The sequence below is a fragment of the Aotus nancymaae genome, unplaced genomic scaffold (genome assembly GCF_030222135.1).
Source record: "Aotus nancymaae isolate 86718 unplaced genomic scaffold, 86718_ANA_hifiasm-v0.15.2.pri h1tg000014l, whole genome shotgun sequence".
NCBI classification, from domain to species: domain Eukaryota; kingdom Metazoa; phylum Chordata; class Mammalia; order Primates; family Aotidae; genus Aotus; species Aotus nancymaae.
The window spans coordinates 44,151,677-44,177,998 of NW_026988425.1; the positions used below are offsets into that span (position 1 = coordinate 44,151,677).

The window sequence follows — 26,322 nt, forward strand, 5'->3', positions numbered from 1 at the left end:
CAAAATGGTTTATAGTTGTCTTATATATCAAAAGTTATAAATTTCTATTTTAAGTTCACAGTATCAATATATTTAGTTCAAAATGTGTAAGTTATTTCATACATTTTTCAGAGAGAAAAATTTTGACTTTGTAAAGTGAACTATAATATCTTACTCATATTATTGTTCATACTTTTTATGATACAAATAATACAATTTTGTTTTATGCAAACTTCTTTTTCTTAAGAATAGCAGAGAAAAATTCATGTTAGTGATTACCCATAAATGATCAGATTACAAGTGAAAATCCAGGGGAAAAATTATTGGTAAATAAATGTTGTATATACTGAATTTTTTAACAACAGTGATATCTTTGTTAATAAAGAGGACATATTTAACTAATGTTTTACTTAGGGGCACCTCATTACTCCTGGCAAATACGACAGTGTATAAGAATGCATTCTAGATAATGCATTCCAGTGTTTCTAACAGATGGCTTAAGAGAAGATAGAAATTTTGTTCATGTCCTTCGCCCACTTTTGAATGGGCTTGTTTGTTTTTTTCTTGTAAATCTTTTTTAGCTCGTTGTAAATTCTGGATATCAGCCCTTTGTCAGATGGGTAGGCTGCAAAAATTTTTTCCCATTCTGTTGGTTGCCAATTCACTCTAGTGACTGTTTCTTTTGCTGTGCAGAAGCTGTGGAGTTTGATTAGGTCCCATTTGTCTATTTTGGCTTTTGTTGCCAATGCTTTTGGTGTTTTGGTCATGAAGTCCTTGCCTACGCCTATGTCCTGAATGGTTTTGCCTAGGTTTCCTTCTAGTGTTTTTATGGTGTTAGGTCTTATGTTTAAGTCTTTAATCCATCTGGAGTCAATTTTAGTGTAAGGTGTCAGGAAGGGGTCCAGTTTCTGCTTTCTGCATATGGCTAGCCAGTTTTCCCAACACCACTTATTGAACAGGGAATCCTTTCCCCATTGCTTGTTTTTATCAGGTTTGTCAAAGATCAGGTGGTTGTAGATATGTTGTGTTGCCTCCGACGCCTCTGTTCTGTTCCATTGGTCTATATCTCTGTTTTGAAGACATACATGAGGCCAACAAGCATATGAAAAAATGCTCATCATCACTGGCCATTAGAGAAATGCAAATCAAAACTACATTGAGATACCATCTCACACCAGTTAGAATGGCAATCATTAAAAAATCTGGAGACAACAGATGCTGGAGAGGATGTGGAGAAATAGGAACACTTTTACACTGTTGGTGGGAGTGTAAATTAGTTCAACCATTGTGGAAAACAGTGTGGCGATTCCTCAAGGACCTAGAAATAGAAATTCCATTTGACCCAGCAATCCCATTACTGGGCATATATCCAAAGGATTATAAATCGTTCTACTATAAGGACACATGCACACGAATGTTCATAGCAGCACAGTTTACAATAGCAAAGACCTGGAACCAATCCAAATGCCCATCGATGATAGACTGGACAGGAAAAATGTGGCATATATACACCATGGAATATTATGCAGCCATTAAAAACGAGGAGTTCGCGTCCTTTGTAGGGACATGGATGAACCTGGAAACCATCATTCTCAGCAAACTGACACAAGAACACAAAATCAAACACCACATGTTCTCACTCATAGGCGGGTGTTGAACAAGGAGAACACATGGACACAGGGAGGGGAGCACTATACATGGGGGTCTGTTGTGGGGGAGTGGGGGGGACAGCGGGGGGGTGGGGAATTGGGGAGGGATAGCATGGGGAGAAATGCCAGATATGGGTGAAGGGGAGGAAGGCAGCGAATCACACTGCCACGTATGCACCTAAGCATCAACCTTGCATGTTTTTCACATGTACCCCAAAACCTAAAATGCAATAAAAAAAAAAAAAAAAAAAAAAAAAAAAGAAATTTTGCCCTACATTTTATCCTTTTGCTACCTCTTACTCTGTATATTGCCACAGTCTCTGTCATCTACCTTCTTACAGCATCAGGTCCTATAGAGTAGTCCTTCCTTATTAGTTGGGGATATGTTCCAAGACCCCCAGGGGATGCCTAAAACTGCAGATAGCACCAAACCCTATCTATCTATCTATCTATCTATCTATCTATCTATCTATCTATCTATCTATCTATCTATACACACATATATATGTATGTCTATGTGTCTATATAGACACATATATGTGTATATGTATATATACATACATGTACGTGTGTGTGTGCATATGTGTGTGTGTATATATACATAATATTTTTTTCTTATGCATACATACCTATGATAAAGTTTGAGTTCTACATTAGGCACAGTAAGAGATTAACAGTAACTAATAATAAAATAGAACAATTATAACAATATACTGTGATAAAAGCTATGTGAATGTTTATTCCTGCAACTTTCAATTTGATATTTTTGGACCATTATTTACCTCAGGTAACCAAAACTGAAAACAAAAACATGGATGAGGGGAGGGCTACAGTGACTCAGTCTTAGTGGTTCTCCATTGCTTACCAAACAAAATGCAAATGACTTTAGGTCTTATATCTACCATTGCTTTTCAAGTACTCCATTGCCCATTCAAAATGTATAAACTTCCTAAGAAATCCCAAGCATTTTCCTATCTCTTCATCTTTGTCCCTGTATTTGTGGCAGAGGCCACTAGTTTCCCACCTAAATCTCATCTCTGCTTCCTCCTTATGGGTAGAGTTTTTGGGTGGTCAAGGTTCTGCTTAGCTAGAAAAAAGTTTTCAGCCTGTTTGAATAGCAATATACCAATAATTAAGTTCTCATCAATGAACTATGAGAAGAAGTAATATGCCTGTTTCTCTGTGTTCTCTTCTTCTTGTCATGAGGTAGGAGACAAACACGCAGACAAGAACAATACCCTAGGGCAGTGGTGGTCTCTGGACCTGCAGCAGCAGCAGCATCTGAGATCTTGTTGGAAACACAAATTCTCAAACCCCACTGCAAATTTAATGAGCCAGAAACTCAGGAAATGTGGCCTACAAATCAGTGTTTTAACAAGCTTTTCAGGTGACTATGATGCACACTAAAATTTGGAAAGCATTGTCCTAGGTGATAGCGGAGGAACAGCTTGGACGAACCTATATTCACAAATGGCCATTTGGAGCAGTGTCACCCCACCTACCCCTCTCAGTTCACAAAGTTTATTTGTGAAATCATATAGTTCTTTAAGTTAGTGAATTGTTGAGTCTCTGTCTTATAGATGTTTAGCATTTGTCCTAAGTAGTATTTTTCAATATGAAATGCCTATTTAATATTCCCACCCTGTTTATTATGTCACCTGTTAAAATGGAAATCTCACCTAGGTTTGGGAAGTTTGCACTGGAAAATTGTGTAATGCCAAAGAACATCAGGCCATTTTTGCCTTGTTTTGGTTTATTATACACACTGTTGATTGACTTTTTTAAAAAATGGCAAATCTAATCTCATCATTCTTTCATTTCAAATTGCTACTAGACTCTTGTGGCATTTAGGCTAAAAGACAGGATGGCTACCTAGGCCTACAAGGTGTCACCTGATCTGATCCCCGTCAGCCTCTCCAGTCTTATCTAGAGTCATTTCACTTTTCTCTCTGTTCTAGTTACACTTTCTATATTCCTGTTCATGAACTGTGGTAGGCTTCTTCATACCTCAGTTTTTTCTCATGAAATTCACTTTCATGTCTTACTTCCTCATCCTTTAGGTCTCTTCTCAAATATAACACAATTTCTTCTTCCCTCCCCTCCCTTCACCCTATTGTATTCCATATGAATCAAGTAAAAAAACTTACAATCTATCTTGCCTTTACATTTCCACTCATAGCATTAATTTTTTAAAAAATTAATGTAGTGCTTTCTATGAATCTTTTTACTGGGTGTTATGTCCTCCTTACCCACCCACCATATTACAAGAAGCTTGATGAGAGGAGGTACCATGTCTACTTGCTCACTATATGCCCAGCATCTGTTACCAGACCTGACACATGATAAGCATTCTATAGGAATGCATGGAGCAGAGGGAAAAAATAGATTATTTGAAACTCAGATAAAACGACACCTTATCACTGAATACTATTTGGATCCTACTTGTTATAAAAATATTGTTTCCTAAAGTTTTATTTATCGGAGTTATCCCTACCTACTTAATGGACTTAAATTCCTGATTAACATGTTTGTATGAATGATTCAGTAAGGAACCATTTTGATCACATAATATTAGATTCTAGGTTAGGAATACACCATATCTCATGCACTGTTGTGATTCATTTTTATAAAAAACAATTTTAATTCTAACATATCATTGCTAAGTTTTTCAAAGGATATCCCTTTCATAATGTACAATCTCATCATTCCAGAATTCAAACTATTTTTAGGCCATGATACAGGCTATTTCACACTTCCCCAGCAAGGTAGCTTTTGTTTCATTCAAATTAGACTATTCAATATGTCTCATACATCTCCACTTCAGGGCCCTTGCAAATGTTCCTGTCTGCCTGAAATTCTCTCAGAATTTGGGCATTTTTCTGAGATATTTCTCTCATGGTGACTACTTCTGCCTTCTGATTACCTCTGCATTCTTCAAGGTTCATTTCCAGTACATTCTAGTAAAGTGGCTAACTAAACACAAGTTACATGCAGGGTGATTCTTCTCAATGTGGGTTCTTATCAGATTAGTGGCTCCCTGGCTACCAGGTTTCCCTGTCAAAGTGCTTCACTGTTTATATCTTATGACCTATAAGGAATACAAACACAGTAAGAATATTTAAAAGAGAACTTTGGGGAGTAAACTCGAGAATTCAGAAAGGTCTAAAATATTAAATGCATGTCAATTAATTAAATGGAAAATGAAATTCTAGAGTTACAAGAAGCTAACATATGTGCTGTAAATAATAATAAATGTAAACATCAAAGAACTAAATGAATGTTTAGTAAGGACAAATCTTTAGCACTTTGTACAGTCCTGAAACTGTGAATACCTACAATATACAAGTAGGACATTCCAGCATGTAGCTTAGAGTACTGACATAGAAATGATCACTGAGGAAAAAAGGATGCCATATCCCACAGTGGGCTATATCAAAACACAAAGTTTGAAAAATCATGGATATGTGAATTACAATTGGCAAATTTATATTTTTTCTATTTAGTTAAATTAACAGCCTCAAACTTCCTCTCTTATAAAGACTTATTCCAGATTTTACAACAATACTTAGTTAATATAAAAATTATTTGTGCCAGATGAAAATGTAAAGCAACATTGTTCTTTACAATGGCTCCAATGGCTAAATTAAGTTATTCCAAGGTTGTCACACTGGTGTATTCCTTCAGGAGAATCTCACAGAGGTTTCCTGTCCTAGGATCTCCTTTGCCTGAGAACATTTGGCTGTACTACAATTTAACATATCACAGTATATTAAATTCAGTTCTCTGGAAGCAAAGTATATGCTGTAGCCTAATAAAATTTTTTTGACTAAGGTACTATGTGGGAGTTGTACCCATGGCATTCTTATTGGTAAAGAAAAGAGGAAAGCATTTAAGAATTATGAAGGAAACCAAGTGAAACGCTTTGTTGAAAGCACTTGAATTTCAGAGCTAGCTCTTCCCCTTAAGTATAATTCTAATGTGCATTAGGGCATCAAAACATTTTTTATTTAAGTACCCAGTCGATATGATTTTTCAAGGTCAAGATCATTATAACTTCAAAGTCCCTCTGCTCTTATGAAAGCAAATGCTACTGAATGCTACAAAATCAGCAAACCAAATTAGCAGCTCAACTAAGCTTCTTGATATAATGAAGAGGGGCTGTAAAACAGGATATAACTTTTTTCTTTTTTAACTAAATAATATTTATAAATGACCATGGGCATTACTCCAAACTGTTCCTCTTTGCTCAGCCATTATTCTAGTCAAACAGCATAAAAAAATTGAAGACTTAGAATTACATGACAACAATGACAAACTCTCCCATCTGTCTGAGACAGAAGGCTCCATCATCTCCTGAAGCAGAACACACCCGTGATTAGCCCAAGACTAAGAAATGGCTTCAAATCTGATGAGAGGCACTTTGATAATATATCTCTTACTCCCAGGGAAATAAATCTCAGAATTCTAGAAGAGAAAGCAGATTGGATATTTCATTTCTAAAAAGTGACTTGTGTTCAAGCAAAATAAAAATAAGTAAATAAATATAATCCAACAAACAAGCAAGCACTTACTGAAAAATCCAAGGCAATATGTTTGTATACATGTAAACAAACAACAAAATAAAAGTTTCTAAAAGATTCTTTCATGCATACTTGAGTGACAGCATTCAGGAAATGTTAAATTATGAATTTCGATACCTATTTATATCTTAGGATAAAGGCTTAACACCTGTAAACATCCTTCATCCTCACTGTCTTACTTGAGTAACGTTGTATCCTCAGGATCATAGTACTGAGGTTTCTATGTGTGGGGCTAAAATACACAATAGCAGAGATATGGATCTTCCCATAATGGTGCTTATATCTCTCTGGACACAGAGAGAAAATACAGTAAACAAATGACTATAGGATGGTGTGATCAGGGAAAATTCCCACAGCCTTCCAAAGAAAAGGGCAGAATATGTAAATAGTGAAAGAAGAAAAAGTATGTAAGGTGTGAGAAGGGAATTTTTATTAAAAGCAACACAAAATGAAAGAAAAGCAACAGTGTAAGAGAAACATCAGATATAATGTGATGTTGTCTTATCTTAAATCTCTATAAAATTAGCCCAAATTCCTTTAGGTATATAATTCTCAGTTAAATTCACCATTGTATAAAGTCTCTTCTTCCTATGTTCTTTGTTCACTCTAATTCATTTGGAGACTATTTGAAAATGAACCTCAAAGCAATTTTTATGGTTTATCTTTTCATTACTTCAATAATAAAATGCCAGCTTGCTCACTGTAATAGCTGGTGGCAGTATAATTATATTCAAGGGAAATATCTATGTTCCTTTTCTTGTATTGTGTGATTACAGTGTTGAAAAATTCTGTAAATAAAGCAGTAACTGAAAATTTCTTTGGCTGTTTTGAAAATAATTCTGAGGCTAAGCTGTTATCACTCACCAAGAGAAATATTCTAGAACCATTTTAACCATTACTTTGAGAAATGCTTTTTGGCAAGGTGCATGACTGTGTCAGGATCAACAGAGCCCCCACATGACACATTGTTCCATTAGTTTAAAATATTCTTATTTATCTGTCAGAAAGCTATTGATGTTTGGTCAAGAATAGTGCTTAGAGTACCAAATACCCTATGTGCAGCCCTAGCCAAAGAAATTCTTCCTGTGGGAAAAAAAATCCAATGAATAAATCATTGCCTATACTTACTTTTTCTCTGTCTTTTGAGAGAAGTTTAGAGCAGAAATCATTTTAATTGGCACTTTGAGTATAAGAATGCATCATAGCAGCTGTTAATATGCAGTTTTAAGACTAGAGAGTATGGCGACTTATCTAGATATATGAGTAATATGTGCTCAGCTAAGCATATGGATTGAAATATAAATTATGATTATAGCATGAGGAGCGGTACAGAGGGAAATGTACAATAGCTGCCTGTCTCCACTTAATCAGCTAACATTTTTCTAACACATAGGAGAGAAGGGTTTATTTTAACTATAGAAATATGATAGAGAATGAGTCATGATAACATCTTCTATCAGCTTTAGAAATTTTGAAACACATAAGTATTTTTTATGTAGATACAAAGTCACATTTAAAAAAATTCATGATTCAAAAAGGAAATGAGAAACAAAAGCTATGAGAACTATCTTGAAGAACCCTCAAAATGTCAAGGAAGATTGTGTCTTTTTACTTTAAATATTTTATCTCATATTTTGATAGAGGAGACAGTTTAGTTATCTTGAACACAATTCAATTTATTGGTTCAGGTTAGCTGGTCAAAGACATTAGAGCTGGTTAAAGACATTAGAGATAAATAAAATAAATTACCTTCTCTTGATATTGCCGCCTTGAAGAATCCAGAGACTGGATTAAAGCGGTGGCATGGCCAACAAACATGGCATAGCAGGTGGCCCCGACGATCATGCTCAGCATGGTAATCCAGAGGTCAGACATGCTGACTGGGGCTTGGGCTCCATACCCAATGCACAGCATGTGACTCATAGCTTTGAAGAGTGCGTATGAATACTGCTTTCCCCAAGAATCATTCTGGAACATGAGAGAAAAAGAAAATTGACTGAGCCATTAGGATCGCAGAATGAAAAGTGAGTAGGACCTGTACACAGAAGCATTATAAAATACTGAATACAGGAAAAATCCTTATAATGGAGCATTTACAAATGTACTTCTCAGTAACTGTGAATTAAATGATGATGTTTTAAAACTCTTTCCTACTATGATGAAGTGGAAACAGTCTGCTGTTAATTACATGTGCTCTTTGTCAGTTTTAAGTTTGCTGTTTTTAAAACTAAAATTTCTTTTGGGACAATAGTATTTCATGTAATGATGCCAAGAATGAATGCTTTAAAGTTTCAAGGAAATGTTGTCAAATAGTATTAATATTATATTTACAAGCTGTGAAATGAAGCAGACAGTGTGACACATACAGGCCAAAGTATAGACATTTTTATCAAAACCATGAAGTTCAGATTTTAAAAATTCATATTGATATAGTTGTATAGTCCTTAACACTATAATTTTTCTTAAATGAAAAGTTTAAACAAACATATATCGGAAATAAAGGTTTGATAAACACAAAGACTTCCTTGAAGTCCTCTCTCAAAGTGATGTATATTGTGATTTGTGTCAGGATTGAAGACTTGAGTCTTACTGGCTTTTTATAAAATAATCAAATGAAATACACAAAAGAATATCTTGGTTTATGTCTTGGGGGAAAAAAATTAGAAAGTACAACTAAATTAATTAGTTGAGAATTAATCTCAACTAATTCTGAGATTACTTATCAGTTGTAACTTCTGATGTCATTTCAAAACAATTGCAAGCTCATTTTTTAAAAAATGCTGTCCAATCTATTTTATCTACTTTTGTTAAAATTTAAATTATTTTTTAGATAAATTTTTATTGAACTTCCTAATTCAGGTATTGCACAATTTATGAGAACCATAGAAAAATGAAAGTGAGGGGCCTCTGGTTATAATGCGGAAAAAAAATGTTGTTAAATATAATAAAATATAAAGATTTTTTCCTTTAAGACTATTTTATTATTTAGAAAACTTAACGTGATAATAGTGATAAATGAGTAATATAAACTTACAAATTTTAAAAATTAGTATTTTAATGTTATAATTATATGTAATACAATAAATAATACTGTATTAATGTGATATTTTGATTGATCATAAAATTTTTCTGGTTTATTTTTCTGAAAATTCATTTCTTATCAACATTTATAAAATTATCAACTTTATTTTCAATGATTTAGTTGAAAATGACATCATTTGCTCTTGGCTATTGCAAGATTACAAATAATTTTTAATATTTAATTTTGAGCAATATCTTTCTATTAATTCAATGTTATTAAAAACTATTAGGAGTATTTTATAGGCTGTGATATTAGGGTCAACTTCTGATAATGTATTTTAAAATATATATTTGAGTACATTTGGAGCTGATGATTTTCATAGGAAACTTTTCAATAAATTTAACTCATTATAACAATCAGTTTTATACTCATTTCACATGGAATTTGGTTTTTACATCTGAATTTAATTTTTTAATTAAAATTTTAACTTTTAGGTAATTGTAGATTTACATGCAAGTTATAAGAAATAATAGAGAGAGCTCCTATGTACTCTTCACTCAACTTCCCCAGAGGTAACACAGTGCAAACTATAGTATAGTTTCATAGCCAGGAAATTGACATTGATATAATCTACTAATATCATTTTTACTTCACTAATTTACGTGTACTCATTTGCGTGCCTGTGTGTGTGTGTATTCACTTCTATGCAATTTTGCCTCATATGTAGGTTCATGTATTTATTACCACAGTCAAGATATAGAACAATTCCATCACAAGGGTCACTTATACTGCCTTTTATTGAATTGAATGTTAAATGTAAATGTACGCAATGATGTTTTAGTGTTACTTCTGATGTTTCCTGTAATTTGTCAAGGTTGTGCAAAAACCGAAAGTATTTTCCTGATTTGCATGTAATTCAAAATGCCTGTTTATATATTGTATTGCTATATTTTTTAGTTCCAAAGTTTAATTTAAAAATTATCTTCCTTGTGAATAACTGATTATATTAAAACTTCATATAAAAATCGTGTCATTTTTCCATCAAATGTGAGCCTTAAATTTAATGTATATTTCTAAGCTTGTGGACATTTGCTATGGAATTTTGCAGCAGCTTTCGAAACTGGACATTGTAAACACTGAAGAATTCATTGCAGTGCTTACTGCAATGCCTATGTGTAACACTGATTTTATAATAATTTATTTACAAAGTTTACTACCTGAGTGCCATGGGTATTGTCTTGGAATTTAGGTAGGAGATTTAATATTTGGGTAGCTACTACAGGGATGGTCCCTCGGGACTGATGAGCAAGCTGTCTACTCACCTTGGGTGTTTTCTCTGTCTGCCTGAGTAGCCACTTTCATCTCCCATGACTGCCTTTGTTGCTGCTGAGTCTCCTGCTGCTACAGATAGTCACTGCTAATCTGGGCCCAGTCCTGGTTTGGCCACATCTGGGACACATAGAATCTAGACTGCTGAGTCATACATATGCTGCCTTGCTGCTAGGCCAATTGCATGCTTGCTGTGCCTACAGGCCTGAATCTGTGTGTGTGCTGCTGCCACCGTGCACCTCTGCTGCTCATGTTCACACCTTGTTGTCCTAGTGGACTTCACTTACAAAACATAAGTTCAAAGATAAAATTATTAAGAGTTTCAAGATGGCAGGAGCAGAACATTACAGAAATAAACCAAGTACAGTGTTATTTTGACAGTGAGGGGCCCTGTGCAACTTCAAGGTCACATATCATTGAAGCCATACCTGCAGTTGTCAAATTAACTCTTTATTATCATACATTTTGTCAAAGCTTTTGTCAAATTAACTTGTAATTATCATCAACTTTCCAAACTATTTTATTCTGAATAGATGTGGATAGTTTTGTTTGTCCTTAATGGGGCTTTTCAAAATCTAATTTGTAGATTTAAAAAATAGAATATGAGATTTAAAAGCCCAGTCTTACAAACCTCAGAACGGCACATAGCTCATAGCTGCTGAAAAATAAAGAAAGTAACTAGCCCCATTTAGCTGAAAGGATTAAGGTTCTTAAAGTGAAATTCACTGTTATTTAATTATAAAATAAAGTTCTGCTCATATTAAATTATCCTCTCTATATGTATTTGTATACAAATAAAAAAATTTAATTTTAACACTAGAAAAGTACTCGTATGTCATATTTTAATATGTATGTAGTGTAATAAACTCATGCAAAAACTTATTTTGGAGAATGAACAAATTTATACTTTATTTCATAAGTGAAAATGTATAATTCTCAGAAATACATCTAAGATTTCCAAAATTTTAGATGGTCCATGAACAAGAAATGGTATATTCACATTTACTAAAATGTAAAATCTAATTCAAGATTTCCTTCCTCCACATAAGGACACAGAGAAGGTATGTTGTTAAAGCATCTTCTTAATGTATTCAGATAAAATGGACATAATAAAAGTTCAATAGGTGTTAAGTGGAGACTACAGTTTAATTCTATAGATATTGTTTATTCCTTTGTGTTTGAATGGAGGCAGAGTATGGAGCTGGAAAAGAAAGTTTAATTGAGTTTCTCAAAATAATGCAGCTATGTCTATTTTCATTTATCTTGCTAGGGACACAAAACATACACCTACACATACAAGATCTTAAAAGACTTAAAATAAATATATATTTAAAATGCTTTCTTATTTTTAATAATCATGGGTAAATTTTCTCTTTTCCATTTTCTCATGTTTCCATTCCTCTCTCTCCACATATTTCCAGAAAGTAGGTATGGATCATTCTGTACCTTCCTCCATGCTCATATAATCACACACACACACACACACACACACACACATACACACATCCATGATTCTGGCTTTTTTTCCCACAAAAATGAATTATATTATATATGTTCTTAATGTTTTTATCACATAGAAAATGCATTCAAATAATCTGTTGTTCATAGAGCTATGTAATAGTCTGTTGATCATGCCATAGTTAATTCACTAATTTTTCCATTGTTCTCCAGCTTTTGCCACTACAAACTATTCTGTAATAAATAACTTTATCCATATACCCTTTATTTCTATCAATACAACTCCTAAGAGAGTGATTGTTGATTCAAAGAGTAAGATTTTCAGTTTGATTTTAAAATACATTGCCCGATTGATTTAAAAGGCAGCACCTTTTTCAAAACAATGTCTAAAAAAATATTGTACCTTATATAGCTATAAATAATAATCCGTTGTTACTTTTATTAGCATTTCCCTAGCTGGGTAATTTGAGAAGGCGTTCATGTATTTATTTGCCAACTCAACTTTCTCATCTCTAATGAAATTTTTATTTTTTTCTTATTAATTTGCAATGCCTCCTTGAAGACTGGATATCACCCCTTTAACTGATATGTGAGATAAATATTTATTCTTAATTTATCATTTGCCTATCGACCTTCTAATCATATAATTTCTCATACAAATACTTCAATTAGTTTATGTAGGAAAATTAAATCTGTAATTTCCTTGACAGTTGCTAGATTTCTCATATTGATTAAAAAGGTATCTCTAAATGAGATTATTTCTATGCCCTGAATGTTTTTTCAAATTATTTTATTTTTGTACATTTTCTTTATTCTAAATGGATTGTCTTTTGTGCCAATATATAATTTTTAAAAAATTACCAGGTCTACATATAGAAAAAAATACCTCTTTTATTATATATTGTCTCTTATAAAAATGGTGTTTGTTTCTGGGCTCAATATTTTGTTTCACTGCTCTGTTTGGCTATTTTTATACTGATACCATATGGTTTTAATTATAGTAACTTTATAATTTATCTTAATATGTAAATTAATTTATAATTATTTTAATATGTATCTAAAACAAGGACCCATATTAATTCCAACAGGGGTTTAAACTGAATTACTACCTGAGGGAATTTGAGTAAGACCATGGGTCATGCAGGTAAAAATCTAAATACATGATGCTTGATATGGAATAGGAGTATTTGGAGGCTGAAAAAAGTTACCAAACCCCACACCCTACAAAGTGTGTGTGTGTGTGTGTGTGTGTGTGTGTGTGTGTAATTTTAGCCAGTCTAAATTATAGAGAAGAAATAGGAGAGAATGAGGAACATGCCAGAAATAGGAGAGAATAGGGAACGTACCAGGAAGCACAGTGGTGACCAGAGCCTGAGTCCTTAAAACATTTTCAGTACAAAATGGGAAGCCATTTAAAAATTTTGTGCAGAGAATGATATGATCTGAACCGTACTTTAGGAAGATTGATCAAGCAGAATTGTAGAGTATTGGTTCTTAACTAAGGATGACTTTACCACTTAGGAGACATGTGGCAACATACAATATCTGGAGACATTTTAGTTTTCACAACTGCCGGAGGTGCTATTGATATCTAAAGGGTGGAGGCCAGTGATGCTGTTAAAAATCCTGTAGTTCACAGGAGAGACTCCCTCATCCTGCCCCACAATAAAGAATTGGATGGTCCAAAATATCAGCTGTGGTGAGGATGAAAAATCCTCAGGTAGAGGAAGGTTGTAATAAGGACCAAATATAGAAGTCAGTATAAATTTTATTACAAGTTTAAGATAAGTGAAATAACTTTATATTATTTAAGAGAACTTAAATAATATAAAAGTATAAAGCAATCACAATAAATAATTTTGAGAAGATGATATCTACAGAATGTAGAATATTAGACTTTTATGAAACAACTTAGGGATTCATGATAAATTCAGAAAGATTAATGAAACACAGCCAGCCTGTCTCTGCCTTCCCTCCCTCCCTCCCTCCCTTCCTTCTTTCCTTCCTTTCCTTCCTTCCTCCCTCCTTCCCTCCCTCCCCTGCTCCCTCCCTGTCTCTTTCCCTTTCTTTCATTTTCTTTCTTTCTTTTCTTTCTTTCTCTCTCTCTCTCTCTTTTAATAGAGACAGAGTCTCACTCTTTTATGCAAGCTGGAGTGCAGTGGCATAACCATAGCTCACTGTAACCTCAAATTCCTGAACTCAAGCAATCAGCCTTCTGAGTAGCTGGGACTACAGGCATAAGCCACTGCACCTGGCCCTTGGGCTATTCTTTATGAGAGTGAGTGATTAGGCATAAGGATCTTCTCTGGCACTCTACAAGGCCAATACTGCTTTCTTTAGACACTGAATTTTGTCTACACACATTGTGTTTGCAAGGCCAAGCAAACTATAACAAAGGAATTCTAAGCATTTAGGTGGCAGACATGTGATTCTGAGGCTGGTGTTGAAAGAATTCCAAGTAGAGGAATGATATCCTAACCCCTCCCCCACCATACATACATACCATTAAAATCCCAGGAACAAAGGGCTTGTATTAATTAGTCCATTCTCATGCTGCTAATAAAGACATACCTGAGACTGGGTAATTTATAAATGAAAGTGGTTTAATGGACTCAGTCCAGCATGGCGGGGTATGCCTCAGGAAACTTACAATCATGGCAGAAGGAGAAGCAAACACATCCTTCTTCACATGGTGGCAGGAAAGAGAAATGTCAAGCAAAAGGGAAAAAGGGCCCTTATAAAATCATCAAATCTAGTGACAACTCACTCACTATCATGAGAACAGCAGCCTAGGGGTAAGTCCCCCACCATGATTTAATCACCTTCCACTGGGTTCCTCCAATGACATGTGGGGATTACAAGAACTACAATTCAAGATGTGACTTGGGTGGAGACACAGTCAAACCGTATCAGAGCTCAAGGAGAAAAATTAGATTGACTGTGGTAAAACACACACAAAATGTTATCCTTATAAGCAGCATAATGATAAATAAGATACATGGTTCTAAACTGTTTAAAGCACCAATTGTTATGTTAAACTAGTTCTATTCTTACCATCATTTGACAAATAATGACACTGAAGGAGAGAACATAAGTGACTTGCCCAGGGTTAAAAGTTTGTAAGTGGAAGATTCAGTGTTTTCAATCCAGGCAGTTTCCTTTTAGGGACCACAGTATTAATTATTACATTATACAGCTCTTGTTTTTATAAACCTATAATCATCACAAGGTTTTTTTTTCCCTTAGGGCATCCTCTTTGCCTTATTTTAATCTACTACCATTGAATAAGGGCTTGAGTGGGAGATTTAAGCTATCATCTGAGAAAGTTTTGCGAAAATCTAGGAATGTTCATAATCCCATTCTGCCTTATTTCTTGTATTATGTGGCTATTCCTTTTTCATCTTGTAAAGATGACTCTATTATATTTTAGGCTACATCAATAATATGATATTATACATGAATGAAAAACTGTATACTCAAAGTGCCTTACCATACAGTCCAAACATACCCAGTTTCATATAATCTGAATCCTATAGACAATAAGCAAATAAGATACAAGTGAACTGTTTCAATTGAGGTTTATCTTGTTTTCATTTTAGGTAACAAAGTACCAACAAGTTGTTCATTTTAGATTATATTTTTGTTATTCAAAGTGTTCATTTAGTTAATCACTTCACTGAGGCATTATTGAAAATATTTTCTTTTGAGGAAAAGATATTGAGTCAAATTAATCGGAACATAGTAAATACCTTTGCTTATTCATCTGAGAACTTTCGCTTAGTAATACTGTATTTGGAGCTTTCTGTAGTTTTGAATGAAAATACTTTCTAGGCATTTGTTTTGACATCCTGTCCATATCGTTACTAAATCTGGGGATTCAGGATGAAGGGCTATTTGCAAAAAAAAAAAGAAAAAAGAAAGAAAAAGGAATCTTTATTCTCCAGTGTCCTAGACCTCCTGGCATACATTCAATTCAAACTTAACCACTCAGTAGCCTGCCATGGGAAAAAAAGCTCTCCAGTCCATCACCTTTCACATGAACTGTAATTTAGTTAATTTAGGGGGCCAAAACTTTCCATTATTAAATATCAGAATTAATTTTTCTTTATTATTTGCAAGCAAATACAAGTACAAACACATTAAGTAGGTAAAATATTAGGAAAATCTGAAATATGGCACTCAGAGACTTTGAAGTGGACAAACCAACTGCTAAAATATTGATGAATCAATTGGATAACAAAGAGGTGAAACTAGAAAGCCACCAGTAGAGTATGAATTCTGCAGAGCTAAGCTACAAAATGTTGGTAAGTGTGTCTAATTTTCTCCTGCAGTCATTGGATAAACATACCATTTTTTTTAATTAATCACGGAAATGCCAATCAGATAGAATGTTGCATTTAAAAGTTCTTTTGGAAAATAATATTGGGTAGCATAATTCATCTGCAGTCATAAGAAGTATAACAGGTCATCAGTTTCAAAAAGAGTGCATTCACTTGAATATACCATAATTTTACTGTCTGTATACAGTTGGTCTTTGAACAAAGCACATGTTAAGGATGCCAACCCCTGGCAATCAAAATCTGGGAATAAATTTTGACTTAATTAATTAATTAATTAGAGACAGGGTCTTGCTCTCTTCCCTAGGGTGGAGTACAGTGGCACAATTATAGATCATTGCAGCTGGAATTTCTAGGCTCAAGTGACTCTTCTGCCTCAACCTCCCGAGTAGGTAGGACTGTACATGTGCACCGCCATGTCCAGATAATGTTTAAAATTTTTGGGGAGATAAGGTCTTGCTATGTTGCAGAAGCTGGCTTGAAGAAATCTTTTTGGCTCTGCCTCCCAAGGTGCTGGGATTGCAGGCGTGAGCCATCCTGCCTGGCTAATTTTTCTTATATTTAGTGTTATGATCTGCATAAAAACATTTGTACCTCTGATAACAACGCTTTGCCTTACAAGAGGGTTCAAATAGTTTTTAACAGTAAAATATAGAATTACTGCATAACTAAATTGCTGTTGCCATGAAGAGTGATGTCTGGTTATTCTGAGAGCTTGTTCTCAACTCATTCCCTGGTCAATTAATCGCTCAAGTTTTAAGTGTACGTTTTCTTGCTTCAGTAATGATGAAAAATTGCAAAATTTGCATTAAGTAGAGTTATAAATTAAAATTTAGTGATGCTTTATATCATGGATTTTTTCTCCTATTTTCTTTGATGTTGGTATATTATTTAAAATAAAAATTAAATAAATCAATACATTATTTTAAATTTGACTTGTTCATTAATCCAATTTTTTTAAACTAAGAGTTCATTAGTACTATTTTTAAAACAAGCCCCAAATTCAACATCATTTAAATATTTTAAGTGTGATGTTTCTATTACAATGAGCTTTTCAAGCAAATCAAGTATTCCTATGGGGTACCTCTTTGTTCATATAAATAAATATAAGTAAATATATTTTACATATGTTTATATACAAATATTAGTAAATATATTTTATGTGTATATATGCATATATGCACTAATATAAAGACACCATAGAAGAAATCAGCATACACTGAGCAATTATTTATTGCAAGGTACTATTATAATATCATCTCACTGCTCTTAACTGCCTTGAAACCTAACCTGATATTGTTATTATGGATAGGAAATGAAAATGTTGGAAAAATTAAATAACTTACTTAAGTTCACATACTTGTAGGTGCCAAATCTGGAATTCAATCACAGATCCGTCTGAACCACAGTATAAACTCTCTCCATTCCAAAGACCATAGTCATTATTTTATAATCATTTATGTGAGTAAAAGTCATAATAATTATAACATGGAATTTTCAGGCATTTTAAGAACATAACCATAACATAGAAATTCTTTAAACTGTTTCTTCTCAACCACCAAAAGACAACCTCTATTACACCTTAAGGACAGCTAGAGAGAAATTATCTAAGGTTTTCATTAGAGAAAAACACAGGTAAAATTTCCTGGAGAGTGTTAGGTCAGTGAAGATAGTTGGACTTTAAAATTGTAGTTCACTTTTATATTTTCCTATTAGTCAAAACTTTTAATAAATTCTTCTTTCCACCTAACCCCAAAGCCTGGGATCAAGCAATCTAGACAGTTATCTGCTACGAGCAGTCCTCTGGAAGAAAATCCTTGCCTGAGGCTCAGTGCTCCAGATTACGAAAGATGCAGGTGGCGTAGGCTAACAGATTCAATCTAAAACACTAATCGATGCTGTGTGCTTTCACTCAACACCTGGACAAAGGAAAATAAGTACAATCATGTGCTATATAATGATGGTTCAGTTAATGATGGACAGCATAGTCAGCAGTGGTCCTATAAGAAGATCACAATGGAGCTGAAAAAGTCCTATCTCCTAGTGACCCTGTAGCTATCATGTCGTAGCACAATGCATAACTCATCTGTCTGTGGCAATGTGGTTAACAATGTTTTGCATGCTACTGCTCCTGAAGACATTCCAGTGGGACAAGGTGTGGTGGTAGAAGACAGTGATATTGATGATCTTGACCTTGTATAGTCCTAAGCTTATGTGTGTGCTTGTGTCTTAGTTTTTAACAAAAAATTTAAAAGTAAAGAAAAAATCAAATAGAAAAAATTTTTATAGAATATACGTATAAAGAAAGAAAATATTTTTATACAGTTGTACAATGTGCTTGTGTCTTAAGCTAAGTGTTATTACAAAAACGTCAAACACTTATAAAAATAAAAATGTTATAAAGTAAAATAAATGTTAGGGTAAACTAAGGTTAATTTATTATTAAAGAAAATCTTAAAAATAAATTTAGTGTAGCCTAAGAACACAGTGTTTATAAAGTCTACAGCAGTGTACAGTAATGGCCTAGGCCTTCACATTGACTCACCACTCCCTGACTCGCCTAAAGCAGCTTCCAGTCATGCAAGCTCTGTTCATGTACCATCTTTTATCTTTCACTCTGTTGTACCATCTTTTATTTTTTATGCTGTATTTTTACTATATCTTTTCCATGTTTAGATACATCAATACTTACTGTGTTATCATTGCCTACAGTACTCAGTAAAGTTAACATACTGTAGAGGTTTGTTGCCTAGGAGCAACAGACCATACCAAATAGCCTAGGTGTGTAATAGGGTATACTGTCTAGGTTTGTATAAGTACCATCTATGATGCTTTCATAATGATAATATTGCCTAAAGACTTGCTTCTCAGAGTGTTTCTTCGTCTTTCTAATGACAGTAATGACATCATATTTGCTAAGTACTATTATTTAATGTGCATGTTTAAATTAATTTTATGAGCTTTCACCAAGTGGTTTTAGAATGATGATTGTCAAATTAGTAGATCATCTCTTTTGATGGCATTCTTGAATTGTTTAATGCTGCTATTTTGAGGTTTGAGCACAATGGAGTGTTAAAAACTACTAAAACAGTGAGATTATTAAAATGAAAACAAAGAATGACATACATATATATTTTTGTGCTGGGCTCAAGTTTCTGCTCTTTATATACAAAGTAGCTACCTAATACATTAAAGAAGCAGAAGAGTTAAGAATGTCTTTCATCCTATGTGTAGTCTTTGGGTGTTTATTGTCAGTTATCAGATCATAACATTTATTAAATATGCATTTTCAGTAGATGCAATTCTCTTACCATATATGAGAGTAAGGCATTAGATTTTATTTCTAGATAATTTGCATATATGTCAATTTATGTGATAGATGGTGCAATGTGGAAAGAATTTGTACTTTTTATGATAATTAAACAAGAGACTATATAAAAGGCTGATATATTAACAGGCCCTATATAAAAGGGCTAATAAATAATAAGCTTTCTGTTTTCTAACTGAAATACTTGTATAAATGAGGGGATAAATTTATTACTGGTTTGTGTGCTTTAATGTAAAAATATGTTTATAGCACTTTTACCTATGAGGAACAATTCTAACCTCTTTGCAAATACATAAATTATGAAAAATGTATTAAAATATATTAAAATCTAATGCTTAGAGAAGGGCATAACTAAAATATAAAAAAGCTTAAACTATAGAGAAAGGAAATGTGTATGCTGATAAGAAGTTTACATAGCAATTGATTATTCATGCTGAGGTTAAAAAAAGCTTTTCCATTATCTCAAAAATCATGCTCTCAACTTTACAGATTATGAAGTTCCATCTTAGTAATAGTAGAATTTACCCTTAACACTTAACATGCCCATACAATTTTGATGACATGGTGCGAACCTCTCTGTTTTTTTCTTTTTTTACCTGGATTTGCTACTGGGTTGGGGTTCCCACTACCAGGCATAAAAAAGAATAGTAAAATAAAATAAAATAGTGGCACACTAAATATTTTTTATGGCAGACTGACTTTTATCCATCAATTCATAGAAAGTTAGAATTGTAAGGGATCTGTACAAAAATTTATCCTTTTTATAAGCACACTAAATTTCAGAATCTCCATGATTGTAAGATCAAAATATACAATAAATAGTTAAATATATTAAGATTACCCAACTTTATTCAAATCTGATATGTAAGGAACAATACATCTTAAGGTAATAGAAAACATTAAGTTAGTTGCCCAAGGTCTGATTTAGCTTGTCTAAGAATTAAAATACAAAACAAAAACAAAACAAAAAATACAAACTCATGTCTGATGTGCTTGCAAGTATTATTTTCATTACATTTGCATAATTATAATACTGACCATAACACTACCAACAATAGCAGAAATATGAGTCCAGTTTATATAGCTCTCTTATAAGAAACTTATTAGACATGGCGATTATCACAACAGCCTTGTGGTAGCAAGAACAGTCTTTATTATCTTCATTTTACTGATGTGGATAAAGTTCAGAGTTTCATTAAGTAGCCTATTGTCTCAATGATAAGCAGCAGTATCTCTCTACTGGATCTCTAGGCTGCTGATTGCAGATATAGTGCCTGCAAATCAAATTATTATTGTAATACGCCTGGTAAAATGGTGAAGATACTATGATCTGTATTGCCCAATATTTCAATAGAGTAATCTATTTCAGGCAAAAGTACTCTTACAAGATCTGTAGCTAATCAATTTATGTAGAGAACCATTCTCCTATGCTAAAGTTATTTTAATGGCACATTTAGAACATGAATGACATCAGTTAAAACTACTGCCTTACTCTAGAAACATATTTTTAGAAGTCATATTCTTATTTACAGCTAACTTATAATTACACAAATCAGCAACAATGCATGTTTCTCAACTCTAAAGGCATGACTTCAAATTGCAAACAAATAAATAAAGCTTCAGTTATAAGTAATGCTAGAACTTTGTTTATTGATTATGAAATATAACAAGATACGCCTAGGAAATCCCCTGCTGTGTAAAAAGGCAGAAAGTATTAAGCACTTAAAGCTATTTTTAGAAGCTTAACTCTCAACTTAAACTCTTATCCTATGTTGTGTATTCAGCGTGTTCTCAGTATGAAAGACTTCTGTGTCAGTTACCCATCTGAGAGAACATTCAGCATTAATGTCTAAATCCACATAAGCTGTATACAAGTGTAAGTTTTATAATGTGTAGACTCCTTGATCTCACAGACAACTTCACAGCAAATTCAAATACCAAATAGTATTTAAGAGAGGCAAAATATTACTTAGATCAACACAATCAAGCTAAATATGCTTTTACTAGTAGTTATAAAGGTTAAATCCTTAGAGAATCACTTGTCTCTGATAAATCAATTCTCCAATCACATTACATTTGAGTCTCTCTGTGTGTGTACATTGTGGTGAGAGCAGGAGGAAAGGGTGGGATGAGAGAGAAAGAGAGAGAGAGAGAGAGAGAGAGAGACTGAGGGAGACTGAGAGATACAGATTTCTTTTCAAGGCCCAGATTATCTTCTCTTAAGCGTATCTCTCAATTCAGATATAGACTGATTTGGAAATATGTTAGCAAAAAAGCACAGCAAAAAAGAGTATTTGAAACAATCTGTTTTATTTTCCCTCTCTATTTCTTTTAACTTCTGTTTTTTTATTCTACTCAGTTACAAGACTAAAAAGATGGTGACTCAGGCATAATTCCTTTTTCTGATGAGCTCCTTTCAATTATCTAAAATCAGGAAAAAAGGTCATATTCAACCATAATATTACTAACCAAAGAAAATAAAGTGAACCAGGGTCCCTTTAAAATTTAGTGCATTCCATTTGAAATCATGCTTATGAGGATATTCTAGCTATTTTTTATGGCATAGAGAATAAAATGAAGGTTATTTTACCTTTAGGAAAGAAATCATTTTTGCTGCATTTCTGAATTACAAAAACATTAAGAAAAAAGCAAATGCAACCCAATTAATATTATAATACATTTATGAGGTTTCTGTTTTCAGGAAAGAAGAAGAAATGGGCAAGATAATTAAATAGACCCAGAAATGGAGCAACCCTGACTCCTTCAGTAGAATTCTTATTTGCTTCCAATCCTAATATTACCTAATGCCAACACTTCCCACAATCCTGACTACTTTGGGGATGAAGCATAATTCCTGGTGATTTTTGAAGGGAGCACACCACTTAATGCAATTCCTGTAGAAGAGTGCTTAACCAGGCATAATGCCAAGTTTGCCAAAAATTGTCAGACTAACTTTAAGGAACACATCCAGACAGATCATAAAAGTGTCTTTCCTTAAGCTCCTCCAATGTGGAAGGAAACAACACTATGGCTTACTGACAAAGCAAGAGAATGCCTTAATAATCATCAGCATACATTGCTTAGTCAACAGGGACTGTTCAGGAAAGGAAGTAAACATTCAAAGCTTAATGATTTCTCTTGTGGATAGCTTCTATGACTCATGCCAGATTTTCCTGAGCTAGTTCTATAATGATTTATCTGCTTCAATGAGTCAATAGTGTTTCATATTCACTTTTCTTTGGGCACTAGCAATAAAGGTTAACAAAGTCATCTGTGTATATTCAGGTGTTGGTATCTGTGTATGTCTACTCCAGGCTGTCCTAGAAGAAGTGTAGCATTGTGGTCTCCTTTATGTACAACCAAACCTGGTAGCACTGTGCCTCCAGGTTCTATGGACAGTGGAGCAGGAAACAGTGTAAGCCTTAGAGAGACAAATGCAATCACACTGCAGATAAGGTTTGAGAGGATAGTACCTAATTCTTTGATCAGAGAAACCAGACGAAGAATAGCCTACTCAGAAATCTCTCCCATATCTTCTTCTGAGAGGCTTGAAATTACCTCTATTAAGTCTCTGTCTATTTACATAAGAAAGTAAAATGAATGAAAATGTCTCTAGAAGGCTGCTATTTGAATGCCTGTGCATTGCATTTAAGTCACTATTCAAATAGCCTCCTTCCATGGCCTAGAGGTTCTATAGTTTGCCCCAGTAGGGTTCGGGTTGATCCCCAAGAGGCTGGAACTGGGTGAGCACAGATTGACAAAGGATAAAGAGAGCATGAGGATCATCTTGCAATAAATTATTTTGGGGAAGACAAGGATTGAATAGCATAAAAGTTAATGCAAATGGCAGAGGTAGGACCCTCCGACTGAAAGGAGAAAGAGAGTGAACGTTTATCAAGTACATAAGATGGCATGCAGAAAGATTGCTATTTTGGAAGATTCTTGGCTTGTCTTTGCCACCTATTGAAAATGCAGTGTGTAGTTAAAATGGGGAATGATTCAATGGGTTCTTTTTATTCTTTAATGGATTATGATGAAGTGACACGTTAGATTAGTTGTAAGTCACCTTAGAAAGTTGCCTAAGGACAAAAAATCAGACATACAATTCCATACAATCAGACATATGGGGAATAGAAGGTTTTACAAAAACTTAGAGTAGGAAATAGCTAACTCACAAGAGATTAAATCCCAGAACATTTATTATTCACAATGAATGTGAGATCTAATCAAAGGAATAGAGTGTCAGAATAAGTCAGGAATAAAAAAATTAAATATTTTAATTTCAGTTATTTTTATGAATTTACCTGACGTCAACAATGTTGAGATACAAGATCATTTTGCCAGAAAAAGTAAATGTGTTGACATTTCTTTGTCAACCATTTGGTGCCTTGCAAGAATAAATAATAGCATTACTGTGATTTATAATCAGCCCCACACATTGACAGTGACATAGCTGACTGATTATTACAATTATACATGCCAATTTGAGGATATTCAGATTTGTTTTTGGTTAGGTATTTTTCCATTGTTTGTTAACTACACCTGTAGTTTTTTAACTATACAGGAGCAAACTGCATAAGTAAAATGGTTGGACTGTCAACAAAATTTAGGTAGAAAACTTTCAGAGGTAGAAATAAAAAAGGAGAAGAATATTCAGCATTTTAAATGATAATATAGTTACAAGGATATGGAGGGGCAGGAAAATTTGGTTAAAGTAGTGATCTTGATAACATTAACCATATAGGAAAATTTTTATTTTACAGTGAACTATGACATTTCCAAAAACAAATGTGGTAAGGAATCAAGGTGTTTTCAAAGACAATAATCTACAGCTTGGTTGAAATCTTGAAAAAATAGATTCATAATAAATTATGTTTTTTAGGAAACTAAATGATCAAGAATATCTCTATGAACATACAATACAAAAACTAAAGCCAATCTTAAAGCAGGATTTCACATATTTTGAAGCTTAACAATTTGTTGCCAAAGTTTAAGAAGAAACGCTAAATATCTGAACTTTGTAGCATACTCTAGATATTAATAAATTAAACCATGAGAAAAGGAAAAACAGTTTCAGAAAGCAAATCTTTACAGTCAATTCACCAATATTACCCATATTTTACCCTATCACAACATAAATCTGAAGGCATCACAGGGACTCTAAGCTACCATTCAATAGACTAAGCTGGAGATATATAGCCTTACGATTGAGTGAACTATCACAGGTCTCACTCCAATACCATCTTAGGTATTTGTTAATCTTGTCTCTGTCTTCCATGTCTCCTCTTCCCATAAAACAATCAACAAACTAAAAACAAAGCTGGGTTACTCTCAATTATTTAGGTGAAGAGAGTTGAATATGATTCATCTAAAAAAGACAGGCCTCTCTCTTGACTTCTCATCTTATATGACGCATTTGCCTCTACTCAGCTTTACACAGACACCCCAAATCTGTGTGTCCAAATTGAATTCATTCAACCTGAGTATGCTGCTGATAAAACCTGTTTTTCCTGAATCCCCAGATGAGTTTAGTATTACTTGATTGACTCCTCTTTTCTCCACTGGGTGGGTCCAGAGCTTCTAGACAGAAGAGCAACGAAACAGCGTGTGCTTCCACATTACCGCTCAAATACCAAATAGTTACAGGCTAGCAGCTTTGAAATGCATATTTATCACAAAACAACCAGTCAAACACACACAAATGACAATTAAAAAGAATCTTTCTTTTGTCTCATCTCTTTACAATATCCAGGTTCCCATTCCTGCCCAATGCTTATCTCAGGGCAGTCTTATGGTATCCCTTGATTTGAGGCTATCTTAGGCCCTACTTTTGGTTACTTCTATTATTATATATTTGCCATATGTAAAGCGACTTGGCATCCTTAATAACCATGCTTGTCTTTTGTGCATTTCTTCCTTATGACGCTTAATAATTTTGAGGTCAGTTGTTTACTTTCCAAGGTTTTGTTAAAACCAAATTACACTTCTGTGATCAACACTATGTCATAATTAGATATTATCCTGTCATATCTTATAAGCAGTGGTTAATGTTAAACTTACCCATCTGTTCTCTCACCGACCTTGGATTTTGATTCTGCTCTTTTATTTCTAGAGCTACATAAGGCTCTTTCTAATCATGATTTTACTCTGCTCTGAAATAGAAAAATATAGCTCTTCTTCGTCTTAATAAATAATGTTTTTTTCTAGTTTTTCTTTTCTAGATCACAACAAATTTTAATAATTTACCACCTCAGTTTAACTCCCTTTCAGTCCATTCTTCAAAGCACCTAACAAGTCAAATCATGCCACTCCCATGCTTAAAGTTTCCTCATAGCCCTAGAGTAAGTTCAACCTCTCATGAGAATCACAAAAACTTGGGCATAATATATCCCCTGCATCTCTCTTGGGCAATACTGCTTAACTTTCCTAACACTTATAACAAAACCCAAGATTGTACTCCTGCCACCCTGAGCTACTTGCAGTTCCCCAAACAAGCCAATTCATTATGTGCTATGCTTTTATATAGGTAGTTTTCTCTGACTCAGTGTGTTTTCTTGTCTCCTTTCTCTTTGACTGGACACTGCTACTAGTCTTTCAAGATACAGCTGATTTGGTAACTTTCTCAAAGATCAACCTTCAT

General features: G+C 33.8%; 1 protein-coding gene across 1 annotated transcript in view; it reads right to left on the minus strand.

Annotated features, from left to right (window-relative positions):
* The window catches only part of HCN1 (hyperpolarization activated cyclic nucleotide gated potassium channel 1), a 388,448-nt gene that overhangs the window by 112,412 nt on the left and 249,714 nt on the right, over positions 1-26,322 (minus strand). Inside the window, exon 4 of the mRNA XM_012449553.2 lies at positions 7,958-8,176. Within this exon, the coding sequence (XP_012304976.1) occupies positions 7,958-8,176 (219 nt within the window). The remainder of the gene's footprint in view (positions 1-7,957; positions 8,177-26,322) is intronic.